Here is an 8,823-nt window from a genome sequence, read left to right as displayed (position 1 = left end):
GTCGGGTGAGGAGCAAATTCCATGGTCCTTCCTGGGAACGATTGGTCAGTGATTATGGTGTTCGTCCTCGTGATATAATGACCATTAGGCTTGAACATTATGGAACGTGGATTGGTATTGATTTTTATCGTGTTGGTCGTGGAGATGCGTTGTCTCCTTTACCGTCTGTTGGTAAGGTTTATTTTTAAGGAAGTTTTTAGCTTGTTTTATTGCACATGATGATTTTTCTGTTCCCTTGAGCCTGTGTAATTATATTTTGTAGCTCTTGATGGTTTGAGCGACTCCGAGATGGAACTTGTTGGGAGTTGTTATTACACCCGTGGTGTTTTTCTTAATTATCAATAGATGTATTTCATGAGGTGTCAACTCTTTGATGATGACTACATACCCTGTTGTCCTTTTATTCACAGGATTGATTCCATGAATGTTAATGGTCATCACATGGTCAGATTTTTTTTCCACTGTTTTTTCTTTGTTTCTGTTTATTTATTTATTTTTATTATCTCTTCTATTTGTAGTTTTGAATTTTTGTTCTATTTCTGATAGCTTGATGTTTTTTGTCACGTTATTCCTGATATTGTTGTGAGGAGTTTGAAGGAGTTTGTGACTTTTCCTAGGACTGGCGTTTTAACCCTTGAAGTTACTTTGGAATCCGGTGATGATGATATATATGTGAGCACTCCTTGCTCCTATTTCATTGGCTTGGGTAGTAGAATGGTGTTCAAACAAGAAGGTTTCAGTGATTTTCTCCAGGCATCGTCTATTGAAGTAAACAGCTTGGTGCTGATAACTTTCAAAGAGCGTGCTGGGAGGCTTGTTGTTATCTTCAATCTTCTGCCGCAGTGATGTTAGTTATAGCCTTTGAACATAAATGGATTTTGTTTAAAAATTTATGCTACGATTTAATGTTATGTAGATATATGAAACGATATGAACCAAAGTGTTCATTGTTGTTGTATGTTTGTAGAAGAGGTATGGCTGTGCATCTCTTTTAAAGATGTTTTTTTGGACGGATGTTATTTAATTGGGGTCATAGTTATCAATACAGTAGAGGCACGTGTGTTGTTTACTCTGAGGCACGGCTGTGCATCTCTTTTATGTGAGGCACGTGGATTAAGCAAATGAAGGCACGGGATTGAAGTCAGTGTAGGCACGGTCATGAGGAGGCACGGGTATACTGAGAGGTACGTGTGTGCAGCGCCAAAGTTGTACGGGCGAGATACTATGGGTTTCATGCGAGAGGCACGTGTGTGTGTGGCACATAGAGTTACTGTTGGTTTTATGTGAGGCACGTGGATTGAGCAAAACGGAGGCATGGAATTATAGTCAGTACAAGCACGGTTGTATGGAGGTACGGGTATACTGAGAGACGCGTCTGTGCAGCACCAAAGTTGCATTGGCGATCACGCGTGCGGAGCACGTAGAGTTACTGTGGGTTTCATGTGAGGCACGTTGATCAAGCAAACGGAGGCATGGAAGTGAAGTCTGTACAAGCACGGTTGTGTGGAGGCATGGTTTTGAACCCTCTTGCTGCTGTCAAGTTTCTAGAGGCACGGATGTACGGCAGTAGAGGCATCGGTCCGAATATCTGGTTAGAGGGGCTCGGTTGTGGATGCACATGTGTGAAGTCTCTAGGGTCACGGGTGTGTGGCACCACAGGCATGAATTGAGTAGACACTTAGTGAGCCACGCTTGTACATAGGTTAGTTGCACACGGTAGTGTAGTTTTGTGGCATCGTGCAGAACTGGTGTACGGAGAGGAACCTGTGTGCAATAGCAAGGATGTTCTGAATGGACGGAGCGGTGTTTGATGTGAAATGGAGGCAAGGAATTTTTTTTCAATGTGGTTAAAGTAACAAAGTTCTTGTCGCTTGTGACTGTGTACCGGCAATATTTATGAATTGTTCACGCCAATGTTTAATAAGCATTGTACTGAAAGTTTACAACGATATCATCACATATTCTTGTAAATGCATGATGCATCTTGTAAAGGTTGAGTATGAAAATTATAATACAATATCTTGCGAGATATCTCTCGTTCTATAATCATGGATACAATATATGCTTGCTCAGTACTGGGACATAACTTACTAATTGCATTTAGACATGCAAAACGTAGTATGCATTTGTACATGAGCACACCACTGTGTTCAAAGTTCAAACATAAAATAGTAATACAATACACACAACATCTTTGAGCAACAACAAACATATTTACAACATAGGTTCATACAATCTAAATTACGATAATAGTAGTTCTTACTAGTTTAATGTAGACATCCATTTTCTCGCAATTTACCAACCACTGTTTCCCTTCCGGCGCTTCCAGCCGCTGGAAGATCCCTCGTCATTGCTCTTACGTGGGCGGAGTCTTCCTTTCATTGGTTGTTGGTGGAGGTGACGTAGCCCATTCTTGATGATTAGGATTCTACGGTACAACTCGTAGCTAACATACCCGTCCTTTGCCGCGTACTCAAGGTGTATCAGGGAAAGTGGCTTCCACTCCCAGAACTGGTGCTTCTCCTTTGGGAATGATTTCTTCATGTTCTTGTATGAGGGGTCGATGATGGCCGCTGCAAGGTCGGCCATGGAGTCCCTTTCTCCACCACCCTTGATGCAGAATAGCCTCTGGATGTCGACGTGGTGCTCGTCTGGAATTTTGATCCATGCACGGGCAAGCATGGTCTTGTCGTTCCTGGTGTCGACGCTAGTGAAAGTTACCGCTTTCCGTTGCAGGAAGTCAACTAACGCCTGGGAGCGCTCGGATCTGCAGTAGTGGCATACCAGGACATGCTCGCGCATGGCAAGTTGGACGACGGCGATCCCTTGTCGTATGTAACTGCTCTTACGTGTGTACTCGAGGTCGAGGCCGACGAACTTGTTCTTCTCCTCCTTTAGCCATTCTTCGTACTTTTTGATGATCCACTCCACGGTCCTTGGGTCGTTGGTGTACACCACCTCGAGCACGGTTGTACCGTGGGTAGTGATGTGTTTTGTGAGTGTTGTTAGTTTCCCGTCGTCCATGGCTGGAGGTGTGCGGTGGTGAACTGCGGCCGACGAGAAACTTTCAAGGAATAGGATGAAATGGAGTCGGAAAAGTGAAAGGGTTCTTTTGTCCTGCAAAAAAGGAAACTGCCAAAGAGCAGTTGCTAGTCACGCGGCGGTTCCAGGCGTAGAATTTCGGAAACAGGGGTTTGTTTTATCTGTTTTTTTTAAGATTTTCACTTGTCTTGTTCATTGAATTTTTTTTATTCGTTGCGTGCTGCCTGCGTGATCCATATGTGCGTATTTCATATTTGGCTGTGAAAGTAGTCGTGTAAACGGTAGAAAACTCAGCAGATGCATGGTCGTGCCTTTGTTGTGAAAACGTTTTTTTCAATTAATAATCTTCTTTGGTTAGGGAGGCACGGTTTTTATGTTATTCGGTGCACGAGTGTGTGTTTAGGAAAAGTTGAAGTAAATATAGTTTGGACTTGAAAACGGAGTCCTGTTTGGTTTTTAATTGAGATATGTTTCACTAGATGGTTTGAATAAGTTTGATAACATGGCATTGCTAGAGGTTTTGAATCACAAACTTATTCTTGTTTCATTTGATTTTTGAAAATGAATCTTTTTGTTTTTTGTTTTTTGAATTGTGAACTTTTCAAAGGATAAGAACTACATTTTTTCGAATGAATCATTCCGATAGTTCAAACAACATTTGTTGCAAAGGATCATTCCGATGGTTGAAACGACAAGTTGAGTGTCCGTAAGAGCTACATAAGTTGCAAAAGATCATTCCGATAGTTCAAGCAAGTACATGGTCCATAATAGTTACATTACTCTACCATCCTAACTAGCAAACTTATAGTAATCAGTGTTTTGCTCCTGGAGGCATCATCATGAAACGAGCGTTGAACATTCTAGGAGATACACTGTTTGCTTCCATTTTAGGTGCTGGTTCCGACGGAATCTACATAATACGCTGAATGGTGATGGACACAGAATGGTCATGGCGCTCTTTGAAAGTGATTAGAACAACGTTCTTTTCAACGAAGGATGCAGCTGATATGAAGTCTCTGAAAGAAGACTTTTCTATTACCATTCTGCCGTCGTTTTTGGAGATGTAGTACGACGAAGGAGTGATGACATGGGTAGGTTCATCAGGAGCTTCAAGGGTCACCCTGCCATTGGTTGGCATGTCCACCCATCTCTTTAGTGTTGAGACAACGCTCCTCGGAATTTTCTAGAAGAAAATCGAAATTAAATATAAATTAAAACCGTTGATTTGTCACTTGGACAATAAATAAAAGAATGGCTGAATACGGTGAGTGCACAAACATTAAGAAATTCCATATTGGAAGTAATATAATTCCTGGCATGTTCAGGTTTGTGTGTAAACAAATAAAACAACATATTAAGAGAACAACGGAAGTTTTGTTGTTTTAGGTTTGAATAAATAGGTTATTTATAATTTTACATATAAGCAATATTACGTCAGTATTGTTTATATTACATATGAGCAAAATACATTTGGTATTTTAACAAGGACAGTTGTAACCAACCATGACGTAGTCTTTGGTGTTAGTGGGAGTCAAGACATGGACAAATGGATGGCAACGGATGAAAGTATCTCCGAAAAGGCGTTGTAGAAAGAATCGTGTCTGGTCGTAGGTAAGCTCAATATCCTTAGAGTAGACACAGCAGTGAACATGGTCAAAATCGTCAGAAGAAAGATCGTCGAGAGCTAGAAAAAGGAAAGGATTTTAAAGTTAGATAATGTTATATCCAACACTGGGTTAATATTATTCAGTTCGATTCATGCATATAAAATTACAGCGAAAGAAGATAAGTTTGTAATATAAAAATATAGCAAAAGAAGATAAGTTTGTAATATTAAATACCTATCAACGTGGGGTAATGGAAGCAGTCTTTTGTCATCCCGATATGTTTGTATTTCGAGATTGAGACCCTCGTCTGGTAGTTTAAATTCTATGCGGTCTCCAGCACGAAGTTCATAATCATCCGCAAAGGTGTTCCACTCACCACCGCAGAACTTTGTGTAGTTCGCCCTATGCTTAAACAAAGCATTGTAAGACTTTCCTTCATGTGTAAGAAGGGCTAGCTCTACCTGCTCTTTACGCAATTTTCTTGCTTCTTTCTTCCTCTGGTCGATGTATTCAGCGAGAAAAGCTCTGACATTACAAGGTACATACTGGAAAAAAATAGTACAAATAACAACCTGTAAGTATAAATTTGAACTTGCGTATTATTAATGTTAAAAGTTTTCTTAAATTGGATATGAATTTTTGATAAGAATTACAGATTTTTGGCATATGTTGACTAATTTTAATTAGAACTGAAGATGCACTATAGTAATCAAGGTATGGGCAGGCAAACTAATGGAAAATGAAAACACAAGACATGTGCGAAGAAGTGACAGCAGGGGAACCTAGTGTAGGTGCAAGGGGGTATGAGTAACAGCGACGATTTCTACTGTGTTGTAAGCAACTAATACGTTAGTAATGCTTACTAACCATGCGGCTCCAGCAATTTTCATCAAGAATAACCTTAAAGTGCTGGAGAACTTCAGGGTGTGGTTCGCAAGGGCCGCCTGGTTGGCGGCAGGTAGGGCAAATCATACCTAAATAATTCAGAACAACTATGTTAAGAAAACAAGAATATCATAACAATTTAAAACAAGCTTCAACATTGAAGGTAGACAACGACTAGCTTCAGCTACGTTAGCCGTATTAAAAATATCCGTACGAAGGCAGAGAACAACTACAAATTTACCAGAAAACTTCTAATCTAGTCCTTCCAGAAAAGCAGTATGACAGAGTTTAGATCACTTGTTTAAATTTTCAAATGGTTTTTTATTGCTTTAGAGAATGAAGTCGTTGTACCGGATCTGATGCTTCAATAACTATCAAATGAAAAACCTAAACATAAAATAGTAATAATTTAAATATCTTTTTCAAAACGTAGATACGGATCGGAGCATGCTGCTTACGCATATGCTTTTTATCTGCGAGAGAAGAAGAACGGGCGTCGTCGAACGGAGATTGGGGTATGGGAAGCTTAGGGCAAGTACCCACGGCCAGCAAATCTACGAGAGAAGCACGGCTTAGAAGTTAATCGAGAGACCCAATAAAAACTCTACAATAACTTGTTTGAAATGAGACTGTGTGCGAGGAAGAAGCACGAACCCTAGAAGTAGGCGGACGGATAAGCCAGATGGGTTGTGATGGGAAGCTTATGGCAAGCTCCCACGGCCAGCAATCTATGAGAGAAGCATGGCTTAGAAATTAATCGAGAGATCCAATAAAAACTCTACAATAACTTGTTTGAAATCAGATTGTGTGCGAGGAAGAAGCACGAACCCTAGGCTAGAAGCAGGGGACGGAGAAGGCAAGTGAGTTGTGATGTGGCTGAGGGAGTCGGAGCTTATTTAAATATAAAGCAGTCTTGAGAGAGCAAGAGTAGTAATGAGTGCTTCTTGTTTTATTTTTTTATCCTGCGAAATGGAATGAACGCTGGTTTGTGGATGGTGTGCGTGTATTCCGAGGTTTTATGGGGACGCGAGACGTTTGACTCGTCCAGCTGCCTCTCACTGTAGTTGTACAGCTGTGCTGCTTCCCAGCGGAGTCTTCTACGTGCCTATCCTGCCTCGCATACTTTTTGTGAGGCATGGTTATACATGCTGAAAAGCATGCTCGTGGTTCTGTGTTTTTTTAATCACATGTTTAATCAGATATGGTTGGGTGTTTCTTTAGGAGAGGACCGGTGATGATGTTATTAGATGCACGGTCGTTGTAACAGGAGAGGCATGGTCGATATATCGGGGGATGCAAATTGACGGGAGGCATGATGGTTCCTAATGAGAGGCACGTTTGCATCTGAAATCGAGTCACGGTTCGTGACTTTGGTATTGCAATTTTTTTTCAGGCAGTCGTTGACCCAGGGGAGTCACTGTTTTTATGTATGCTGGCTTCAGGCAGGAATATGTATGATAGCCCACGGTTATATGTATGTCAGAAGCATGGACGTGCTTTTGTTTTGTCAATGTTTCTGGTGGTACGCAGACATGGTGCGTTGATGTTACTGAGGTTTGTCTTTAACCAAAGTGGAGGCACGCGTGTGGCTTTTGTTCTGGCGAACCGTGCTTCTATTTTTTTCACTCCCAGTGTAGTATTTGTACGACAGGGTCATCTCGTTTGCCTCTTCGCATTGTTCTCTCGGTCAAAAGATGTGCTGGTGACCGATGGGATGGCTATTTATTGTTAGTATTTATTGTGCCAGATACCGTGCTAGGGTTAACCTAGAGGCTCCTCGATTACAGCGTGGCAGTCGTGACTTTTGAAGTGCATGGTTTCACGAGCTGCAGAAGCACAATCGTCCATTCACCGTTTCCTTAGCAATTAAATGGGCGCATGGTAACTGATTCGTCTCTCCCCAAAGGTTAAGTAGTGGTATATTCCTGGAGGTTATCGCGTCTTATTCCCTCCAGAGAAGTGCAGGTAGCTCCCGTCATCCTCGCCTCGTACGAGAAGCACAGTCAAACTCCATTGTCGTCTCAGCCTCGGTTCCATGGACGACTTCAGGAACACTACTGAGCGTCTCTTTATAGATGCAGATGGTAATACCAAGCTCGAGGTGTTGTACACCAACGAGCCCTACAAGGTGGAGGAGATTCTTACTCTCTATGAGGAATGGCTGCATGAGGACAGGTACAAGTTTGTTGGTCTTGATCTGGAGTACACACGAGAGGATTATTTTGATCGTAGTAGAAAAGTTGTCGTTATGCAACTGGTGATGCGCAAGCATGTTCTTGTCTATCACTTGTGCAAGGCCAGGACGGAGTGCGCTGCTCTGAAGGATTTCCTTCGGAACAAAGGTATAATTTTCGCTAGTGTCGACGTCAGGAACGATAGGGATGTTCTCGCAAACAGTTACCTCAAAATCCCAAGAGAGTGTCACATCGACCTTCAAGAGGAGCTCATGATCAAAGGAGGCAATCTAAGGGATTCCATGGCAGATTTGGCAGGAGCTGTCATAAACAAATCTTACTTGAGTATGAAGTCGTCTTTTCCACAAGGTCTGCATGACTACTGGGAATGGAAGCCGCTTTCCCTTGAACACCTGAAATATGCGGCAATTGTAAGTGAAAATTTCGTCTTTATATTTTTGTTTTATTGCAACAATAGTACTTTTTCCCCTTTACGTATATCTTCATTCTCATCTGCTTTTTATTTTAGGATGGGTATGTCAGCTACGAGCTCTACCGCCGAGTTCTGTCTATGAAGGACATGATGCATCCTCGTTGTCTTCCCGACCCCGGACGCCGTTGATGCTTTTGAGCAGAACTCCAACTGAGTAGAATGGTCCCGGTGGTCTGAGCAGAATGGACTCCTGGAAGACTTTCATTTCTTTTTTTGTATAATTAATGAGTACTTTTAGTTCAAACCTATGGAGTACCGTCTCATGTTATGTGAATATAATTTCTTATGTTTTTTCATGTTACAAGTTCATTGTTGACGTTTGCGCGAGTTCATGTATATTTAGAGAACCTGTTGAAGTGGCGCATATGTATTGTTTGGGAGAAGCACGCTTTGTGTTTGGCTTATATTCAGTGCCGTTTGTTTGTGTTTGTATTGTTGTCTTTTACACGTTCGCACAAGAGAGGCACGTCTGCTAACGTACGAGGCAACATTTTAGTTTCGTGTCTTTGTGTGCTTTAGGACCGTGCCTCGAGAATCCGGACATCCGTGTCTGTTCAGGCTTCACTTTCGTGGCTTCTTTCCGTCTATGCATGTACATCCGTGACACACGCCATGTTTGTAA

General features: G+C 41.7%; 2 protein-coding genes across 2 annotated transcripts; one reads left to right on the top strand and one right to left on the bottom strand.

Annotated features, from left to right (window-relative positions):
* Window positions 1-2,295: 2,295 nt before the first annotated feature.
* LOC141039172 (uncharacterized) lies at window positions 2,296-3,024 on the bottom strand. The gene has a single exon (XM_073506487.1). It carries the CDS (start codon window positions 3,022-3,024, stop codon window positions 2,296-2,298), a length of 729 nt encoding a protein of 242 aa, XP_073362588.1.
* A 4,545-nt stretch (window positions 3,025-7,569) lies between these two features.
* LOC141039171 (uncharacterized) lies at window positions 7,570-8,330 on the top strand. The gene is made up of 2 exons (XM_073506486.1): window positions 7,570-8,139; window positions 8,238-8,330. The coding sequence occupies exons 1-2, from the start codon at window positions 7,570-7,572 to the stop codon at window positions 8,328-8,330; spliced, it is 663 nt and encodes a 220-aa protein (XP_073362587.1).
* Window positions 8,331-8,823: the final 493 nt, after the last annotated feature.

Source organism: Aegilops tauschii, chromosome 1 (assembly GCF_002575655.3).
Source record: "Aegilops tauschii subsp. strangulata cultivar AL8/78 chromosome 1, Aet v6.0, whole genome shotgun sequence".
In the NCBI taxonomy this organism is placed as follows: Eukaryota; Viridiplantae; Streptophyta; class Magnoliopsida; order Poales; family Poaceae; genus Aegilops; species Aegilops tauschii.
The sequence above is the reverse complement of the archived record's forward strand: the minus strand, read 5'-3'. Positions and strand labels throughout refer to the sequence as shown.

Excerpts from the sequence above, each read along its gene's own strand:
- LOC141039172 (XM_073506487.1), bottom strand. The coding sequence starts at position 3,024 with ATGGACGACGGGAAACTAACAACACTCACAAAACACATCACTACCCAC.
- LOC141039171 (XM_073506486.1), top strand. The coding sequence starts at position 7,570 with ATGGACGACTTCAGGAACACTACTGAGCGTCTCTTTATAGATGCAGAT. Across the intron at positions 8,140-8,237 it reads ACCTGAAATATGCGGCAATT|GATGGGTATGTCAGCTACGA; the intron begins GTAAGTGAAAAT and ends TTTTTATTTTAG.